The 22,035-nt window shown below is 44.2% G+C and overlaps 1 protein-coding gene across 1 annotated transcript in view; it reads left to right on the top strand.

The window, feature by feature from the left end:
• Positions 1 to 22,035, top strand: part of LAPTM4B (lysosomal protein transmembrane 4 beta) — a 71,410-nt gene that overhangs the window by 46,503 nt on the left and 2,872 nt on the right. Inside the window, 1 exon segment of the mRNA XM_014592061.1 lies at positions 5,292 to 5,387. Within this exon segment, the coding sequence (XP_014447547.1) occupies positions 5,292 to 5,387 (96 nt within the window).

The following is a 22,035-nucleotide window of genomic DNA, read 5'->3' as shown; positions in this document are numbered from 1 at the left end:
AACTATTGATAAAACATCTTGCAGGTAACTGCAATACTTCCGTGAGATAGTGGATGACTAGGTGTGCATCATCTGTTCATTTATTTAGTAAATATTGATCAAGTCTCTCCTGTGATTCAGACTCTATTCTAGGCACTGGGGTTTGCTAGTGAAAAAGAACAATTCCTGCCTAGTAGTACTTTTATAAATAGGACCACGCAAAAATGATCAGTTACCTAAGGCAAAAAGGCACCATGCAACCTGTTCACATCACTGTCTCCAACCCCAGAGAAATGTTATTTATAGTTGTTTCCTGCATTGATTAGATTGTATTTCTACAAGAGAATGGAGTCAATGCCTCCATTTTTTTTTGTCCCTTTAAGTAATAAGTAAATGCTTTGTACCTCGAGACTCAGTAATTATTATTTTAAATTAATGTGAGTGTACGTGTTAGGGTTTCACCCTACAGTTTACTGGGTTAGTGGCTTTTTTCCCTAAATTTGCTTGTTATCTTTTCATGAGATTTTTTGCTACAGAGTTTCTCGAGAGCCCTGAGTGGGGATTTTTGTCGGTGTCTCTTTGTCCTGAAACAGAAAAGGAAGCAAAGCTTACCATCCAGCTAAAGGAAGGAGTATGTCAAGGGAGGTTTATTTGGATAGTATATTAAATACTTAATTCTGAAGTTCAAGATGATAGAAATGTCAAATAAGAAATACAGTCACTAAAAAAAGCGACAGGTTTTTTAGAGGTGGCAGGCAGAGGCTTCTCTTCTGGCGGCGCAGGTGGTCAGATAATATGTGCGCTATTGCAGCAGACCCCAGGGTGCTCATTGTGGAGACCCAGACAGCAGCCACTTCCCTTTTGCTCTTTAGCCTCTCGAATACGTATTATTTTAAAGTCCTCAGATCTAGGAGAGTGTTTACATTTAGGAATTTCCTGTTCCTTCCTAAAACGATGGATGGCCTTACATGAACACATAACTAATGTGTTCAAAACATTCCTTTTCTGTTTTCGTGAAATCCTTAAAAGTTACTTTTTTCTCCAATGAAGAAGTGGTAACGGGGCCATTACATGGCCTGGTGGTTGGATCCCACAGAACCGACTATGTGGTTTAAGTCCCAGACGTGGCAGCTTGAAAATCACGTGTGTATTTGTGCCCAAATCCCGAGGGAAGACTAGAGAAGGGATTGTGGTGTGGCCATTCCCCGGGGAAAGGGTGACTTCTCATTTTACCTCTCTGTGTCTCTGTCAAGCACATGTGCCTATGGCAATCTAAAGTGTTAAGAGGGCCTGTCCCTTGGCCTGGTGGTTAAGGGAGTCAGAGCTCACATGGATCCCAGCCTGACCACTTGGGAAGCGCACCTGACACACATGTCAATGTATGCCCCGAATCCAAACTGGGGGGAGAGATCGAGGAGGAATTGCAGCATGACTGTGCCCTGTTAGGGGATGCTTTCTCCCTCTCTCTGTCTCTCAGTAGCACGAGTGTCTTCTGGCAAAAAAAAGGGGGGGGCAACTTAGCATTCTGAGTATTTAACAGGCTATTTTACTCCTTTGTTCTTAAGTACCCTTTTTTTTTTTTTGCGGGGGAGGGGGGTTGCCATGGGGCAAATGCCCTTGCCAAAAAGACAGAGACAGAGAGGCAGAAAGCAAGAAATTACTCTCCAGGGGATATGGCCACGCTGCAATCCATTCTCCTCTCAGAATCTTGGGCACGCACCCACACGTGCCTGGCATGAGTTTAAGCCACCAGGTCTGGGACTTGAACTGTAGTCAGCTACATGGGAGTCCAGCAACATAGCTGTTATGCCAACTGCTGGTCCCTTAAGTGCCTTTTTTTTATATATAGAGATTGTAGATGGAGGAGACCTTGACAAGAATGCTTTTCTCCTCCCATCTCCTTCCTGTCCCTCTCCTTCTCTTCTGTGCACACCCATTCTTTCATAAATTAAAAATATATAAATAAAGGGGCCAGCGGTTGGAGTGGTGGTTGAGGCACTGGATTCCCATGTGGCTGACCGCTGCTCAAGTCCTGGGCCTGGCAACTTGCTTTTCTCCTCCTCTTTTTTTCTCCCAAGAACACTTTTTGCTATGTGCACTTGCCAGAGAGACAGAAATCGGGAAATCAGCCCCCTGGGGAGGTGACCATGTTGCAATCCCTTCTCCATTCTCCTCTCAGGATTTTGAGCACACACACATATACACCTGATATGAATTTTAAGCCACTGGGTCTGGGACTTGAATTGCAGTCAACTATGTGGGAGTCCAGTGATATAACCATTATACTATCTGCTGCTGGTCCCCTCATTTTCCTTCTCTATCTCTCTCTTTCTCTCATGAGCACATGTGCCCTCTAGCAAAGTAAAAAAGAAATTAGTAATACTAGGGGCTGACAGGTAGCGTCATGGTTAAGGGCGTTGTAGTCCCAAGTGGCCAGTTGCAATGTGAGTCCCATTCCTGGTGACTTGATTTTTCACTTTCTCTCCCTCTGTCCCTCTCTGGTCAAGTTAAAATAAATAAATAAAATTTAAAAATAGTAATGATAAACAGAATTACATTAATATTTCTTTAAAAATTAAATTTAAAAAGGTTTCTGGAGGGTCAGCTATGTGGCATGGTTGTTGAGGTGACTGGGTCTCATGAGGCCGGCCAACTGTATGATTGGAGTCCTAGACCCAGTGGTTTGGAAAACATGCTGGCCATGTATGCATGCATGCCCGCCACTCTCGATTCTTAGGGGAGAAAGATTAATGAGGGTTTGTGGTGTGGTCATCCCCTCTAGTGGGCATTTTCTTAACTGATCTCTCTTAATGTCTCTCTGCTGAGCACAACGCTCTATAGCCAAAGAGAGAGAGAGAGAGAACTTTATAGAAAAACGTAATTGGGGACCAGCAGTTGGCGTAATGGCTATGTCGTTGGATTCCCATGTAGTTGACCGCAGTTCAAGTGCCTTACCCAGTGACTTAAACTCATGCATGCGTTCTCAGGATCTCAGAGGAGAATGGAGCAGAAGGGATTGTGGCGTGACTGCCGTACCCCCACCCCCGAGGGGGTGATTTTTTTTTTTTTTGTTTAAGGGTCTTGTCATAGATCATATGCTCTTGCCAAAGAGAGGGAGAGTGGAGTTTGCCAATCTGCAGTCTCTTCTCTTCCATTCTCCTCCAGGGATTTTGAGCCCACACATACATCCAGCATGATTTTTAAGGCACTGGGTCTAGGACTTGAAAAGTGGTTGGCTATGTGAGGAGTCCAGTGCCTTAATCACCATGCCAACTGCTGGCCCCTCACCAATCTACTTTTTATCTGTGTGAATGTGCCTATTCTGCACATTTTCTTAAATAGTCATACAATTTGTGGTCCTTTATGAGTGGGTTTTTTTTGGGGGGTGGTGATTTTTGCTATAGGGCACATGCGCTTGCAGACTACAGACACAGAGACAGAAAGCAAGAAGAAATCACCCCCCGGGGGGATGGCCACGCCGCAATCATTTTTCCTCTTGGGATCTTGGGCACACATGCACACGTGCCCGGCGTGAATTTAAGCCACCGGGTCCGGGACTCGAACCACGGTCGACTACGTGGGAGTCCAAAGACATAGACATTACGCTAACTGCTGGTTCCCCTTTATGAGTGGTTTCTTTCACTTACTGTAGTCTCAGGTTTCATCCATGTGTTATACCATGTGTCAGTTGTTTTTTTTTTTAATTATTTAATTAATTTAATTCCACTTGTTATTTTTATTTTTTAATTTGAGCAGAGAAAAAGGAAAAGAGAGAAAGCAAGCCACCAGGTCTGGGACTCGAACCTTTTTGTTTATCTGTTTACCAGGTGGTGGATGTTCTGATTGCTTGCACTTTTTTGGTATTTTGAATAATGCTGCTATGCATGCTTGTATACAGATGTTTATATGAAGTATATTTCTGTGTTCTTCGGTTATATATAGGAGTGGAATTAGGGGATCATAATGGTAATTGTTAAACTCTGAGAAACTGCTAAAGTTTTCAAAGTGGCTTCATCATTTTGCATTTACATCAGTAATGTAGTTCTGGATTCCAGCAATCTAGTTTGTCTATGTGCTTAAACTTTTTTTTTTTTTTTTTAAGGCCTTAGGGTATATATGCTTGCCAGAGAGAGACAGAGACAGTGAATGGGAAAGTGAGAAGTCACCCTCTGGGGGGGATGGCCATGTTGCAATCCTCTCTTTCCTTCTTCCCTTGGGATTTCAGGCAGGCATTTACATGTTCCCAGAGTGACTTTCAGGCCTCTGGGTCTGGGAGTCAGACTGCCACAGGCCACGTGTGGAAGTCCAGCGATGTAAACACTACACCATCTGCTAGCCCCACTTAAACTTCTTCTAGTTACAGAATTTTTTTTTAAATTGACTTTATTTGTATTTTAATTTTACCAGAGAGGGACAGAGAGAGAGAGAGAAAGTGAGAAAGCAAGCCACCAGGTCTGGGATTCGAACTGTGGTCAGCCATGTGGGAGTCCAGCAACCTTAACCACCACACCACCTCCGGCCCCAGTCATAGAATTTTACAGCTAGAAAGGGATTTTGAAATCGTTTATTTCAGTGATTGGAATGAAAGTACAAAGTGCCTGGCACAGTAGTACCTCTAGTAACTACTGCTCTGCAGGCTGAGACAGGCAAACTGTGAGTTCAAGGCCAGCCTAGGCAACATAGCAAGGTCTTGTCTTTGAGAGAAAACAAAGAATGAATGTGCCCAGAATTCATAGTTTAAATCCCGCCCATGAGCTCTTGCCTTATTTCTAGCATGTTTGTTCCGGACATTAATTTTAAGTGTTGTCTTGTGGAAGTTCATTATGTAAATGGAAATGTTTTAGTGAATTTTATTGACTGAAATAATTTATATGCTATGAAACATACTTTAAAAGTTGACTTGTGCAATAAAATCATAGATAATTGTATCAAGTACAAATTCCCAAAGAAATAAAGTCCAATACAGTGATAGATGCGTGAATAAATGTAATTGTTCTGTGAACTCAGGGGGCATAAATGTTTGTGCTGGTTTGTTCTTTCTAACTATCAGAAGTTTGTCCTCTCACCCCTCTGGTAGTAACCGCACCTTCCACACCAGGACGGCTGGTACCCAGTGCTGCCGTTGCGGAAGGCTATAGTTGCCCTCTTTGCCAAAACGGTGCTCTACCCAACATTTGTAACTTTTTTGTAACATTTGTTTAGAGATCATGCAGTTTATAATCAGTTCTTTTTTTGATACAGCTTTATCGATCAGTGAATTCTAAGTTGTCTGCAGCTTGAGAATTAAAAATCTACCCACCTTTTGCTTTCAGGGTTACTTGATTAGCTGTGTTTGGAACTGCTACCGATACATCAGCGGCAGGAACTCCTCCGATGTCCTGGTTTACGTCACCAGCAATGACAGTACGGTAGGTTCGATGTCATTTAGGAAGTGATCTCCCGTGTGTGACCACTGTGATGGTCTCCGCATGGTTCCAGTGTTCGCTGGGTTTCTGTTGATACATAGTGATGAGTTGTATGGTCATCAAAGGGTTAATAGTTAAATGAAATGTAGTTTGCTTTTTTCTTTTAGAGAGAGGGTTTTTTCTATAGGGTGCATGTGCTTGCCAGAGAGACAGAAGCAAGAAGTTATCCCCAGAGGGGATGGCCACGCCGCAATCCCTTCTCCATTCTCCTCTCTCGATTTTGGGCATGCACGCACACACGCTCGGAGTGAAATTTGAGACGTGGGGCCAGGACTTAAACTGCATTTGACTACGTGGGTGACCAGTGACATAACCATTTGCTGACCCCTGTATTTTGCTTTTCAATATGATAACTGAAATCTAGATAGCTCAACTACTGGTTTAGTTGTAAAATATTACAGATAGTGTATGCACTCATGTGTCTTCATCATCTTTTTTTATCCCACACTGCTTGGTGTAATTCCTCTGAAGAAGTAAGTGCTCCTGGGGACCAGCAGTTAGCATAAGGGCTATGTCACTGGATTCCCATGTAGTTGACCGAGGTTCGCATCCTGGATCCGGTGGCTTAAAACTCATGCCGGGCGTGTGTGCATGTGTGCCCAAGATCTCGGGAGGAGAACGGAGGAGAAGGGATTGTGGCGTGGCCATCCCCCCCGGGGGGTGATTTCTCGCTTTCTGTCTTTCTGTCTCTGTCTGTCTGGCGAGCACACACGCCCTATAGCAAAAACCTCTCAAAAAAAATAGTGCTCTGTGAGTGGTTAGTGAAATGTGTGGGGTGGGACAGGATGGGTGGGTGAACAGGCATAGGATTAGAACACATGAAAGCGTAAGTATGGATGGCATGTCATGTGAGAGCCAGAAGAGAGTTTTGTGGAGTTTTTGTTTTGTTTTAATTCTAGTGACTTACTCCCCCTGTGACTTTACTGAATAATTCAACTTACCCCTTACTTTACTTTGTCATGTGTAAAATGAGAATACAACAGTCTTATACTTTTCATAATATCTGGGTGTAAGCTGGTATTACTCGGGAACTCTATGGGGTACCTAATGCATGTTTGGTTTTTTTGTTTGTTTGTTTGTTTGTTTTTTGAGAGGTTTTTGCTATAGGGCACGTGCACTCGCCAGACAGACAGAGACAGAGAGACAGAAAGCAAGAAATCACCCCCCCAGGGGGGATGGCCACGGCGCAATCCCTTTCTCCATTCACCTCTGGGGATCTTGGGCACGCACGCACACGCGCCCGGTGTGAGTTTTAAGCCACCGGGTCCGGGATGTGAACCATGGTCGACTACATGGGAGTCCAGCGACATAGCCATTATGCTAACTGCTGGCCCCAGGTACCTAGGGAATTTGAAGAGAAAGATAATTGTGTTTATTATTTTATTACCTAAAGTAATAAAATACCATAAATATCATAAAATATTCAGTAAGTGCTCACATTTCTAATTGTCTAGTAAATGTCATAATTTTCTAGCAGTTTGTTTGAAATGTGATCTTCAGTCAATAAATAATTCTCACAGTTTAGATTTTTTTTTAACGTTTTTGCCATAGTGCACATGCACTCACCAGAGAGAGACAGAGACAGAGAGAGGGAAAATGAGAAATGCCCCCTCGAGGGGGGTGATTGCTCCTTCATTCTTCTCCTGTTATTTTGTTTGCACACGCACATGTGCTCAGCATAATATTCAAGTTGCCAATCTGGGACTCGAACCATGGTCAGTGCTGTGGGAGTCCAGGGCCTTAACCACTACACCACCTCCTGAGCCCCTCCTACCCCTTCCCCCCCTCCCCCGTTTGGATTTTTTTGATTGCATACCTTAATGTATTCTGTATTTCCAGTAAGTTAGTACTTGGACTTAAAGCTTCCCATATTCGGGGTTTTTGCTATGTTTTATGAGACCACTTCATAAGCAGATGTTGTCTAGTTGACTTTCTTTTGATAATGTCACTAACCATTGATGCTTAATGCTTAGACTCATTGATTCATTTGGTATTATGCCATTTGTTTTTTTGGGTTTTTTTGTTTGTTTGTTTGTTTGTTTGTTTTTGAGAGGTTTTTGCTAAGGGTGCATGCACTCACCAAAAAGAGAGACAGAGACAGAAAACAAGAAATAACTCCCTAGGGTAGATGGCCATGCCATAATCCCTTCTCCATTCTCCTCTCAGGATCTTGGGCATGCGCGTGCGCGCGCGCACACACACACACACACACACACACACACGCACGCACGCACCTGGTGTGCAGTTAAGCTACTAGGTCCAGGACTCGAACCACGGTCAACTGTATGGGATTCCAGCGACATAACCATTATGCGAACTGCTGGTCCCAAGAAACAGAGTTTTTAAACTTTATGGAAATTGAAATTTTAAAACCTGGTTTTAGGGCGCCAGCTGGTGGCATGGTGTTAAGGTACTGGACTCTCACGGCTGACTGTGGATTGAGTGAGTCCTGGACCCGATGTCCTGAAATTGATACTGGGCAGATGTGTTTGTGTACCCAAAGTGACTGGAGGAGAACAGAAGAGAAGGGCTTGCACCATGGCCACCCCTTTTTCCCAGGGTGATTTCTCCTTTCCCTTTCAGAGTCTCTCTCTGGTGAACACATGCACTCAATTGGAAAAACCTAAAATAAATAAGTAAATAAATAACGATTTTAGTCCCAGCCAGATAGCATAGTTAGCAGTGTACTTGACAGCAGTGCTAGAAGACACACAGGTAGCTTTGAGTTTGGATCTCCTGGTGGGCCTGGGAGTGTACTTGGTGCCCCCGAGATCCAGAGGAGTTGGAGGGCTGGGTAAAGGAGATTACTGTATGAAGAGACCCTGTTGAGGGTGTTTGTTTTCTCTTCTAACCCCTGTCTCTCTCACCTGCTGTTTATCATTAAAAAAGTTTAAAAAATCAGAACTCTTACTAGATTTTATTTTCGGTCTAGGGTGCATGTGCTTGTCAGAGACAAGGAAATTAAGAAACTCCCCCCACCCCCGCAAGGGCGGTGGCCATGCTGCAATCCTTTCTCCATTCTCCTCTGTGATTTTGGATATGCGGACACATGTACCTGGCATGTCTTTCAATCCTCTGGGTCCTGGACTCAATCTGCGCAGTTGGCCATGGGGAATCCAGTACCTTAACCACCACTCCACCTGTCGGCCCCCAGAAAACTAAAATAATCCGTTCACCCTTGTGTTGCCAGTACCAAGAAAGACTTGGGTTATCATTGTAGACAGTATTTTGTTAAATTTGAAAGTAGAGAGCTAGGTTTCTTTCTAATTGGGGCACTCAGAAACAACAAGATTAATATTTAGCCAAAATGATTCCTGAAATTCTGACTTTAGCTAAAAGAATCACAATTTTGGGCAATATAGGAAAATTCCTTACTGTTTAGGGATAAGTAAGAACATTTTAATGTCTGTCATCCCCGTAGGCACTAATCCAGATTAGTATTATGTGCAGATGTACTGTTTAGACTTCAAAAGTCTTTTGCCGCATGGGGCCCTCTTTTGAGTCTGACTGCTTGGGATACACAGTGTAGACAGTGGCCTGAGTGAGGGCCAGATTGATCTCCTGAGCAGCCCTATCCTAGTTGGTTCTCTTTGATGTAGTTGGGGTTAATTAAGGCTGACCGTGGCCTCTCAGAAAGCCACAACACAGTTGTGTGAGGAGAGGAAGTGGGGGTTATGGCAGGGATTTAGTGGTCTCAGTGATTCAAAAATTGTGCATAGAAGATTCCACTGTTTGTTGTCCTCCTGCAACTTCAAAAGAATCAAGGTGGGAACCAGTAGGTGACATGGTAGTTAAGGTATTAGACTTCCCACTTGGGCCTACGGCAGTTGAAGTCCTAAATCTAATGGCCTGAAATCACGGGTGTGTGAGCGTGTGTGCGCGTGCGCTCCCAAGAGGAGACCAGAGGAGAGGGGATTGTGGCATGAATGTTGTGACCCCCATGATTTGTCACTTTCTCTCTCTCTAAGTGCATTGGCTCTATGGCAAAAAAACTTAAAAAAAAAAAAACTTAAAAAAAAAAGAAAAAAGGAGGAGGTGGCTACCAGGTGGCAGGGGTGCTGGACTCATATGGCTGACTGCGGTTCAAATTCCTAGTTTGGGTTTTAGTTCCCAGATCTGGCAGCTTGCTTTCTCACTCCTCACTCCCCACTCTCTCTCTGTCCCTCTCTGGTCAACTTTAAGTAAATAAATAAAGTTCAATGAAAGACAATTCTGAAAAAAAAAAAAAGAGAGAGAAAGAGAGGTTGTTTTCCTGACTGGCCACAGGGCTGGGGCAAGGAGATCACAGCACGATATCCTTGTTTGTCTAGGCTTCCTGTCTCCCTGTCTCCCTCATGCTATCTCTCTCTCTCTTTTAATTTCATTTGTTGTTATTATTTTTTAATTTGACCAAGGAGTAAGGGAAAGTGAGAAAGCAAGTCACAAGGTCTGGGACTCGAACTATGGCCAGCCGCATGGGAACCCAGCGCTTTTAACCACAACACCACCTGCCAGCCCCTCTTATGCTCTCTTGTGCAGGTGTTCTCTCCATTCTTGTGTTCTCAGGGGGAAAAGTTAATTATTAAAAACATTTTAAAATGTGCTAGAGGAGGGTATATGTGCTTGCCGGAGAAAGAGAGGAAGCATCTCTCTCTAGGGAATAGTCAGGTGGGATCTCTTGTCCTTCACTTATCTCCCTCCTTTTGGGATTTTGGGCACATACACATTGGCTTTTTTTTTTTTTTTTTTTTTTTGGGGAGGTTTTCGCTAAAGGGGGCGCGTTCTCGCGACAGAGAGAGACATTAGAGACAGAAAGCGAGAAATCACCCCCCAGGGGGGATGGCCACGCTGCAATCCCTTCTCCTTCATTCTCCTCTCAGGATCTTGGGCACGCACGCACACGCGCCCGGTGTGAGTTCTAAGTCACCGGATCCGGGACGCGAACCGCAGTCGACTACATGGGAGTCAAGCGACATAGCCATTACACTAACTGCTGATTCCCACACTGGCATATTTTTAAGGCCGCCAGGTCTGGGACTCAAACCAAACAGTCGGCCATGTGAGATCCAACTGCCTTAACCACCAGGCCGTGGGCTGACCTAAAAAAGAAAAGAAAATCAGGTTGTTCTTTACTTCTTAGTACAGGTTGGAAATGGTTCGAAATAATTTCTCGAAAAGGAAAGTGAGTTCTGTTTCTATCTTCTCACTGTTGTGAAGAGATGAAAAGATAATATCTTCATCTTTGGAGATGTTTCGGAAGGTCATAAGTAACGTTCTGAAGTGGTTTGAGGAAGGCTTTCCTTTAAAGATAGTTCCCAGAGTAGCTCTTAAGAGCTCCTTCTGTCCTGGACATAATCAGATTCATGTGACATTAAAATTTTCTCATAAACAGAAGAGACTTTCCACATAACATCTACCTGAACAACAGGGTCAAAGGGGCAGTTAGGAGAGGAGACAAGAAAGGAGATTTTCCAAGGGCAGGAAAAGAGGAGATAAATTCTAGGAGAGGCCGGATCATGGCACAGCCGTAATGCAGCGTCCATAAGGGAAGGCCCGGCAAGTCCAGGCCTGTGGGCCTGTGATCTGGCTGACTGTGGCTGGATCCTGATGCGAAGACCCTGTTGGGGGATGCCATCTCTTTCTCTCTCTCACACTCTTCACTTTCTTGCAAGAGAAATATAACTTCCAAAAAAAAAATTCTAGGGAGTTTGAAACTCTGCTCTGTGACTTACTGGTTTTTAGGCATCTGGCCTATTAAATAATGTGATATAAAAGGGATATCTTATTTGTAATATTTTTGTTTTAGGTATTTCCCCTTGTTTATAATTTATATGTTTTCTTTTTTTTTTAGTCTATTATTTTATTTAACTTTATTTATTATTATTATTTTCCATTTTGATCAGAGAGAGACAGAGAAAGAGAGAAAGGGAAAGTGAGAAAGGAAGCCACCAGGTCCAGGACTTGAACCGCGGTCGGCCATGTGGGAGTCCAGCACCTTTATCACCACACCACCTGCCAGCCCCATGATCTCCTTTTCTAAAATTATTTTATTTAGCATTTATTTATTTATTTAGACCAGAGAGGGACAGAGCAAGAGAGTGCATGTGAGAGAGAGGGAAAGTGAGAAAGCAAGCCACCAGGTCTGGGACTAGAACCGTGGTCGGTAATATGGGAGTCCAGTGCCTCTAACCACCACGCCACCTGCCGGTCTTAATTTATATGATATCTTAAGGTTTTATTTTTTATTTCCTCTTTAAATTTTAAAAGATCAGGAGAAAAGAGTTGTTGATACAGACTTGGTGAAATCCCAGATCAGCTGAGAGAGCAGCTAGGAGGCTATTTGTAGAATCAGACTAAGAGATGAAGGTGTGGCCCAGGGAAGAGCAAGTTGCGCGGCCCAGGAAAGAGCAAGTTGCGCATCCCTGAGAAGGAAATCCAAAACGTTCCCAAATTTGAATCTTTTTGAGCGCTGATATGACACCACAAGCAGAATATACCACATCTGGCCTCATGTGACAGGGTGCAGTCAAAACACCAAGTAGAAAAATGTATAAAGTTACCTGCAGGCTTTGTGCATAAGCCATATATGAAACATAAATGAATTTTGAGTTTACACTTAGGGTCCGTCTCTACAATAACTCATCCTATGTATGCACATACTCCAAAATCTGAAGTCCCCAGTACTTCTGGTCTCAAACATTTCAGGTAAGTGTTACCCTGTCATAGAGTGGATGAAGAAGGAAGGATTTGAAAGAGCCGCAGGAGGTGGAATTGATAGTTGTCATTGAGCGGGATGGGGCGATAGGATGCTAGAGGATCTCTCTCCCTGCTATGTGACTTTAATTTAAAACACAAACTCTTGGGTCGGCAGGTGGCATGGAGGTTGGGGTGCTGGACTCCCACATGGCCGATTATGGTTCAAGTCCTGGACCCGAAGGCTTGCCTTTCTCACTTTCGCTCTCTCTGGTCAAACTGGAAAAAAAAAGACACAAACTTAGTTACTAGTAAGGTGAGACAACACCTTGAAAGTCACCTGACCTAATCACGTTTTGATGGCCTCATCTCCATAGTGAGCTCACCATCCCTGTTGCACTGAAGGCTAAGACCCCTCTCCTCTGCAGCTTTTGGACCTCCCTGCTCTGTGGTGTTTGTGTGTATGTACCACCCCTGGCGCTTATACCCTGGTTGCCATCTTCCAGGCTCTGTGCCAAGTACTTTCCATATGTTAACACCCTTACTCTCACTCTGGTCCTCTTAAATCTCTGTGTTGCAAAAGAGGAAATTGAGGTACCAAGTGACCAACTTTCCAAGGTGACTCAGCTAGTGAGTGGCAGGAGGGTATTTAGGGCCTTGGCAGCAAGAAATTTTTGCTATAGGGTGCATGTGCTCGCTAAAGAGAGAAAGACAGAAAGCAAGAAATCACCCATGCAGGGACGGCTGTGCCGCATACCCTTCTCCATTCTCCTCTGGGCATCTTGGGCATGCACATACATGTACCTGACATGAGTTTTAAGCTGTCCGGTCCAGGACTCAAACTACAGTCGACTATGTGGGAGTCCAGTGACGTAACCTTTACGCTATCAGCTGGTCCCCTGGTCTATTCTTAACCCACCACCTTCTGCCTAGACTGTTGTCTGGTTAGACTGCAGCCAAAACCGAGTGTTCTCTCCACCAGGGCCTGGCTGTACTCGACCAGGATGGAGGAGTTCATTTGGACCACTCTGGTCAAACACAGTCACAAATTTAAAAGCAGTTAGACTTTGTTTTGTTGATGGACAATAACAAACTCTTAAAAATGAATAATTAATGCCGTTTATTTCCAAGCAGAATATGAGTGACCTAGGCCTGGAGAGGAGGCAAAACATTCCTTTCCCTCGGGGTGATCAGGTACAGGAAGTGGGATTTGTAGGTTATAGATGGGTTTTACAGCTTTTAGGGTGGTGATTGGAAAAGGGAGTATGTTGAGATCAGAAAGGAATGTACTTTAACAGTGATTAGGAGCCTTAATATACATCACAAAGATACTCCAGTACTGTGTGGAGGGTCAGATGTAGGAAGAATCCTGTTACTGATGGACCAAAATGTCTGTCAATATCTGTGGGTGTGACTCCCCCTAGACCCTCAGGAAAGGTTTTGGAAAAATAGGAAAAAGCAGTCAGATTTCTGTCCATAGTTTTGTTCCCTAGTTTTTGCTTTTTAGCATTGCAGAAGGGAGGGGGAGTGTAGGTGACTCAGTATAGAGGTAGTAGGAAAGGCTAAAAGTAAACTTGGTGGCAACAAGGTAGCTGCCTTATCTAAGTTTGCTAAGTAGTGCTGCTTCCTGCCCAGCCCCAGGGGTTCCCTGCTATCTTCATATGCACCCAGCTTCAGATATGCTTATCTGTTGGTTCTCATAGAACAGCACTGTGGGTGACATTGGTCTGGATGGCCCCCTGGGATTTCCTCCTGAAAGCTTTTCTTCCACGCAGTGTAGGTTCCAGTTCAGGCTGGCAGTGCATATAACATTAACTTGCCTCATATTGTTCTGCATAGTTAGTATTCTTCCGCCAGTTAGATAAGCACTTTAAAAACGTTCTGGTCTTTCGGAAATCATTTCTGATTCATGTAACTTTCTTAGTTATTTTATCCAGTGCAACTTTTGGGAAAACTGTGTGTGTTCTTTTAAATGCGAGGTGGCATTGTGTCTCGCGGATCTCAGTTAGATTAGATAGAGGGCTTCTGCACCATGGCAAAAGTGTTCTGGAAGCACATTTCAAAAAATAAAAAACCCGGGTGTTCATTGTGAACCATTTACTCTAAAACATACAGGATTTGAATTACATAATCACACATGCCCCAAATAGAGTCCATATTGATCTTACTGTAGGGACAAATGAGGCATTCAATATTTTATTTTTTAACATTTCGTGAAAGGTTTCTGGGAATGTATTGAGGGAGTAATAAAAAATACATGTATAAGATGCTCTTGCAACTTTGTTTTTAATAGCCAGTGTATCCAGTCAGATTGTTTTATATTTGGGTCATGACGTGGTTGAATAAGGGTTTATCTACTCGATGAGACGTCTTTATCACCATTAAAATATTATGAGCAGTGTGACAGCAAAAAAGCCTTTTTTTTGAGAGAGAGATTTTTGGTATAGGGTATATGCAGTCGCTGGAGAGAAAGTGAGAAATCACCCCTCAGTGGGGATGACTATGCCACAATCCCTTTTCCTCCAGTTTCCTCTCAGGATCTTGGGTGTGCATGCACACGGGTCCTGCATGAGTTTTAAGTTGCTGGGTCCAGGACTTGAACTTGGTTGACTGTGGAAGTCCAGCAACGTAACCATTAACACCTCTGCTGGTCCCAGAAGAACTTAGGTTTGACCATTTGACCGCATGTCTATGTTGTGGTTACACCTGTAATAACAAAGTGTCTAGGCTCAGATTATAATAGAACATGAAAACAGTTGATTTGTTGGGTCTTTGCAGGAGTTATTTCTTTTCTATTAATGCAAGAGAAGGAGGCAGAGACATATGGAGTGAAGAGGGCATAGGTAAGACAGCAGTCTGAGACTGAGGGTCAAGCAGTCCTTGCAGCATCTTTCTGCAGCCCAGGTCCTGTGCTGCAGCTGACCATGGGGAGCTGGAGCCCCTGTGGTGACAGGTCTGTTCAGGGCAGGGATGGGCACAGTAGGTGGCATAGCATATTATTGCATGGACCCAGAGAGGTAGAGCTGCTGAGATACCTTCATAGGGTTACTGTGGGGATAGCTCACTCTTTAGTATTTAAATATCTGATGTTAAAATAAATGCTGAAGATCTAATATTTAAAGAAATAGCAAACACCTAATATTTACATAAATAACAAATATTTGCATACATATATTTTAATCATTATTTAAATATTACTAAACTTACTAGATTATGTTTATGCTGATAGAGAACTTCCTACTTCTTTAATTGCCAGAGGGCATGTGCTCTTGGGGTTGTTATAGTCTACTCAGAGTCTTCCAGACTTAGCCAAATTTATTGGAGTTTATTCATTAGGCCCGCAGCTTATGGGGGGACTCTTGTCTCTCAAAACCCAGCAGCCCCTAGTGAAAAGAGAAAGGAGCTTATATAGGCCAAAAGTTGAGGGAGTAATAAAAAATACATGTATAAGATGCTCTTGCAACTTTGTTTTTAATAGCCAGTGTATCCAGTCAGATTGTTTTATATTTGGGTCATGACGTGGTTGAATAAGGGTTTATCTACTCGATGAGACGTCTTTATCACCATTAAAATATTATGAGCAGTGTGACAGCAAAAAAGCCTTTTTTTTGAGAGAGAGATTTTTGGTATAGGGTATATGCAGTCGCTGGAGAGAAAGTGAGAAATCACCCCTCAGTGGGGATGACTATGCCACAATCCCTTTTCCTCCAGTTTCCTCTCAGGATCTTGGGTGTGCATGCACACGGGTCCTGCATGAGTTTTAAGTTGCTGGGTCCAGGACTTGAACTTGGTTGACTGTGGAAGTCCAGCAACGTAACCATTAACACCTCTGCTGGTCCCAGAAGAACTTAGGTTTGACCATTTGACCGCATGTCTATGTTGTGGTTACACCTGTAATAACAAAGTGTCTAGGCTCAGATTATAATAGAACATGAAAACAGTTGATTTGTTGGGTCTTTGCAGGAGTTATTTCTTTTCTATTAATGCAAGAGAAGGAGGCAGAGACATATGGAGTGAAGAGGGCATAGGTAAGACAGCAGTCTGAGACTGAGGGTCAAGCAGTCCTTGCAGCATCTTTCTGCAGCCCAGGTCCTGTGCTGCAGCTGACCATGGGGAGCTGGAGCCCCTGTGGTGACAGGTCTGTTCAGGGCAGGGATGGGCACAGTAGGTGGCATAGCATATTATTGCATGGACCCAGAGAGGTAGAGCTGCTGAGATACCTTCATAGGGTTACTGTGGGGATAGCTCACTCTTTAGTATTTAAATATCTGATGTTAAAATAAATGCTGAAGATCTAATATTTAAAGAAATAGCAAACACCTAATATTTACATAAATAACAAATATTTGCATACATATATTTTAATCATTATTTAAATATTACTAAACTTACTAGATTATGTTTATGCTGATAGAGAACTTCCTACTTCTTTAATTGCCAGAGGGCATGTGCTCTTGGGGTTGTTATAGTCTACTCAGAGTCTTCCAGACTTAGCCAAATTTATTGGAGTTTATTCATTAGGCCCGCAGCTTATGGGGGGACTCTTGTCTCTCAAAACCCAGCAGCCCCTAGTGAAAAGAGAAAGGAGCTTATATAGGCCAAAAGTGCACAGTCATGTCTGGGATGACTTGATGATTTATAAGGACAAAGAGCAGTGGGCTTCAAAGGGTGGGGGGTAGGGCTTTACAATGTAAAAGCAAAAGCACATTACAGAAGCTAGAAAAAGCAGGTAAAGCAGGTTAATCATCCTGGTTAATCATCCTTAAGGTGATTAGGACAAGTGGGGTTTTAAGGACAATAGGAATGTTAATCACTCTATTCACTCTTAAACAAAAGGGGAGAGGGGAGGTTTCTAATCATGGGAATTTAACAGTTCATAATGGAGGCATCTCCAAGATGGAGTCTTCCCTTCTTCAGGGTGGGGAGTGAGAAGGAGAAAGCGCCTCCCCAGTGGGGCAGATCCCAAAACAGTCCCTTCTCCATTTCTTTGTGCTGTCAGGATGCACATGTGCATGTGCGCCCTGCTTCTTTTCCAAGCCACTGGAGCTAGGATTTGAACCATGGTTAGCCATAGCGATCCAGCTTGCCTTAACCACTCAGCTATGGGGGTTGGCCCAATATTACGTAGTGTTAAATAATTTTAACTTTCAATGGGCAACCATATTATTGTGTTTCCTGCCTAAATATGTCACCAGTGAGAGTTTCTGGACCCAGTCTAAAAGATTTGAGGTATGGGGACCAGTAGATGGTGTAATGGTTATGTCACTGGACTCCCATGTAGTCGGCCGCAGTTCCAGTCCTGTACCCAATGGCTTTAAAACTCAGCTGGGCGTGTGTGTGTGTTTGTGTGTGTGTGTACCCCCAGAATCCCACAAAGAGAATGGGAGAGTGAGGGAAACCGTGGCTTTCTCTTGTGATATCAGAGGAGAATAACGTAAAGCAGTTTAGTGGATCGAGAACAAAATTGACTTTGGTCTCGTTTGCCTTTACTATGATCTTCAGTATAGGTACGGGACAGAGTTTCTCATTAGGATCATCGAAACTTTATGTTCACCCCATCTCTGTATGTTAGAGTACAAGATGCCATCATTTTTTTGCTTGTTTGTTTTGTTTTGTTTTGTTTTTGCAGAGGTTTTTTGCTAAAGGGCGTGAAGAATCGCCAGACAGACAAGAGAGAGACAGAAAGCAAGAAATCACCCCCCAGGGGGGATGGCCACACTGTAATCCCTTCTCCTCCATTCTCCTCTCGGGATCTTAGGGACGCGAACCGCGGCTGACTACGTGGGAGTCCAGCGACATAGCCATTACGCTAACTGCTGGTTCCCGATGCCATCGTTTTAAATGGCGTCATGTTTTCAGGCATCTCTTACTGTAAGGTGCTGTCAGTGACAAGGCACAGCCTTAATTCAAATAGGTTAAAATTACATGCGTCCTATCTGTATGATCTAATGCTGTAAGCCATTCTTTCATGTGCGTCTGGAATAAAGATGATTTGTTAGGGCCGGCAGGTGGCATGGTAGTTGGGGGCACTGGACTCCCACACGGCTGACTGTGGTTCTAGTCCCACACCTGGCGGCTTGCTTTCTCACTTTCTCTCTCATGCCAGTTCTGTTTTTATCAGACCCCTGTCCACCAGCATGGAAAGCCGTCTGCTTGCTGTAGTCATTGTGCCTTATTCTCAGGCCTGTACACAGCGAGACCAGCAGTGAATAAATGGTGTGGTGTTTAATCGATCACGTGTCTTGCTCTCTCTCTTCGTCTGAGTTGAAGGACAGACCTTTAATGGAGTGAACCAGAGCAGTGCCACAGACATGGTTTGTACAGACCATACTGCGTGGCTCCACGGCTCCTGCTTTCTGAGGTTCCCGTGAATGGCGGCAGCGCTGTCCGCTTAGTCCCTGCAGCCAGACACAGCAGTCCTCGTCTACACATTTGCTGTAGTTAGTCTTTTAGCGTCTCGAACCCTATCCTTCTCTTTCATTTTTTTTCCCTGTTGTTTCCAGATTGATTTAAAATGTAAATCCAATCTTGCTATCCCTGTTGTGAAAAAAGAAATGTGTACAGTTAACCCTTCTCTTCCGTGGGTTCTGCATCCACAGATTCAGCCAACCACGGATAGTTACTCTGTTGTGACAAGCACAGTGTAGCTGGCCCAGGATTGTTGAGTCTCTACTGAACATGTATAGATGTTTTCTCCTTGCCGTTCTTCCCTAACGCTGTGGTGTGTGACACCTGTGTACCCAGCATTTGTGTTAGGTATTAGCAGTACTCGAGAGATGGTCTAAAGTGTACAAGAGGATGTGCATAGGTTATTTGCGGGTAGCTTGCATTTCTTTATTTTTCACTTGCCAGAGAGTGCATGCGCTCACCAGAGGGAAGGAGACAGAGGAGAGGCAGAAAACACCCCAGGGTGGGGTGAGTCATGCTGAAGTCCCTTCCCTTCCATTTCCTCAGTCTGTTGGGGTTTTGAGTGTGAGTGTGTGTGTGTGAGTGTGTGTGTGTGTGTGTGTGTGCGTGCGCACAGTGCCTCGTGTGTTCTTCAAGCCGCTGGGGCTGGAATTTGAACCATGCAGTTAGCCATGTGGGATCTGGCTCCCTTATCTTCTAGGCTAAGGAACCAGCCCTGAAAACTAATCTAAAATGGAACTTTAAAACACATTTGGTGACAGCCAGGTGGCATGGGGGTTATGGTGGCTGCATCCCACATGGCTAACTATGCAGTTCAAGTCCTGGTCATGGTGGCATGGCCTTCCCCAGGGGGATTATCTCTCACTTTTTGTGTGTCTCTAGGACAAGCTCACATGTGCTATACCAAAAATCTTTCTAAAAAGAAAAAAAAAACATGCCAGGTACATGTCAAAAATCACAAGAGGAGAAGGGCTTGCAGTGTGGACACTCCCCCTTGGTGTACTTTCTCTCCCTTCCTCACCCCGTCTCTCTGGAGAGCACATCCGCCTTATAGCACACACATACACAGAAAGAGAAAGGGCAAACCTAGGACACTTTTTAAAATTTTTATTTAATTTGCTACTATTTTTAATTTAATCAGAGAGAGAGAAAAAGGGAAAGTGAGAAAGCAAGCCACCAGGTCTGGGATTCAAACAGTGGGAAAGGGAAAGTGAGGAAACAAGCTGCCAGGTCCAGGACTTGATCGGTGCTTGGCCATGTGGGAGTCCAGTGCCTCTATCCACCACCCCACCTGCCGGCCTCCAGTTCACTTAAGTAGCTGTGCTGTGTTTTAGGGTGATTTATCTAAAGATAATGACAGATGTTAATCAGTTAATTCTCTCTCTCTCTCTTTTTTTTTTTTTTTGAAGAGGTTTTTGCTGTAGGGCGTGTGCACTCGACAGAAAGTGAGAAATCACCCTCCACGGGGGATGGGCACATACACACACGCACCCAGCATGAGTTTAAGCTACCGGGTCCGGGACTTAAACCATGGTCGGCAACATGGGAGTTCAGGGACATAGCCATTACGCTAACTGCTGGTCCCTGAATCAGTGAATTCTTTAATGAGGTTTCTGAGCAGAATGCCGACGCTCAGTCACACGACATTTTGTCTTTCTGGTGTTGGCCACAGCTGTTTGCACTCGTCATAAGTGACTATCAGTGTGCACACAGAGGCACACACAGGCCTCCTGAAGGCTCATTCGTAAAGCTAAGCTTGTATTTGCAGAGAGGAGAGCCTTTGCTTGGTTTTAGACAACAGATCGTTTTCCTCAGTTATTGACGAAGCAGAGCTTGAACTGCTCATCCTGGATACAAGTCCTAACGGTGGTTCTCAGGACTCCAAGCCTTGCTTGCCTCTGCAACTTTCTCCCGTGAGCCCTCACCACAGCTAAGCCCTTGCAGTTCCCAGAGGCGCCCTGCTTTCACACTTGCCTACTTGGCTTCCCTACCTTTGGTACATGCCCTCCTCTCTGTGTCAGCCAGGACACTTCCTCCTAGTCCTGCTCGCAGGCCTGCCTTCGCTACTAAGCCTTCACTGGTCGCCCCGTCTGTTCTTTTAAAAATGCTTTAATCTAGTGAAATAGAATGGTCCTCTCCTGAGAAATGGGTACAGATGTCCATCAAGTAGTTTTATGCCGAGTGCATATTAAACAGAAATATCAGGTCCTTTGGAAAGTCATGACACATTTTTGCAGAGGAAAACATAGAAAAATGTGTCATGGCTTTCCTGACCACCTAACACTTAATCTTTTCAGTACAGTCAATAAAGCTGTCATAATCCCCCCAAAAAAGAACCCAGTCCCTCTCATTCCTCTAGAGCAGTTACGAGGGGACTTGAACTGTAGTCAGCCATGTGGGAATCGAGCACTCCAACCACCATGCCACCCGCTGCCCCTACTCCTGTTTTATTATTATTATTATTATCCTTTTTGTTGTTGTTCATGAATGAGAGACAGGTGCTGACAACACCCTCAAGAGGTCCTGACACCACCATTCACCCCGGCCTCCACCCACCCTAGGTCATGGGCACACATTCCCAGTGCCCCCAGGAAGGTCCCTGGTGTGAACCCAGAACCTTACCACGTGCACCAGCCTCACAGAGCATTGCCTTTTACCACATCTGAGTTTCTGTAGTCAGTGGGCACCGGGCCCTGCCCTCAGGTGAACTAAGACTGGGCTTCAGCTCTACAGGAACTCCCAAATCAGAAGAGGAAAATAAGTACTGAAGTGTCGAATTAGAGAGGGTGGGTGTGTGTGTGTGTGTGTGTGTGTGTGTGTGTGGGAGGATTTGGTTGGGAGAATGGGTTTTTTTAAAAACTTAAAAAAAAAAAAGCTTAAAACAAAATTTAGTATTGTTCCTCTAGGGACCGATAAATAAAAACCCCTGAAATTGGGACCAGCAGTTCGCGTAATGGTTGTGTCGCTGGACTCCCATGTGGTCGACCGTGGTTCAAGTCCCGGACCTGGTGGCTTAAACTCATGCTGGGCGCGTGTGTGTGTGTGCCACAGATCTCGAGAGGAGAATGGAGGAGAAGGGATGGCGGCGTGGCCATCCCTCCTGGGGGGTGATTTCTCACTTCCTGTCTGTCTGTCTGTCTGGCGAGCGCACGCACCCTATAGCAAAAATCTCTTTTAAAAAAAAAAAAACCTGAAATTGATGAGCATTTACTATTTTTGTCTAAATGGTGTTCATAATAGAAAATGTAATGATGACTTTGTTTATAAGTATTGTTTCTCTCTTTACAAAGCATCATCTCCTCTCTGAAATCCTAAAGAGTTGGAATTTTTTTTCTTTTTTTGGTGCAAGTTAGGAAAAATTATTAATTGCATAAAAGCTCGATTACAAACAAGCCTTGGGGGACACGTGTCCACCTTGAACCACTAACGCTTCTCTTTATCGTCTCAGGTGCTGCTACCCCCGTATGACGATGCCACGGTGAATGGCACTGCCAAGGAGCCGCCACCACCC

The sequence above is a fragment of the Tupaia chinensis genome, unplaced genomic scaffold (assembly GCF_000334495.1).
Source record: "Tupaia chinensis unplaced genomic scaffold, TupChi_1.0 Scaffold000646_1, whole genome shotgun sequence".
NCBI lineage: Eukaryota > Metazoa > Chordata > Mammalia > Scandentia > Tupaiidae > Tupaia > Tupaia belangeri.
The sequence above is the reverse complement of the archived record's forward strand: the minus strand, read 5'-3'. Positions and strand labels throughout refer to the sequence as shown.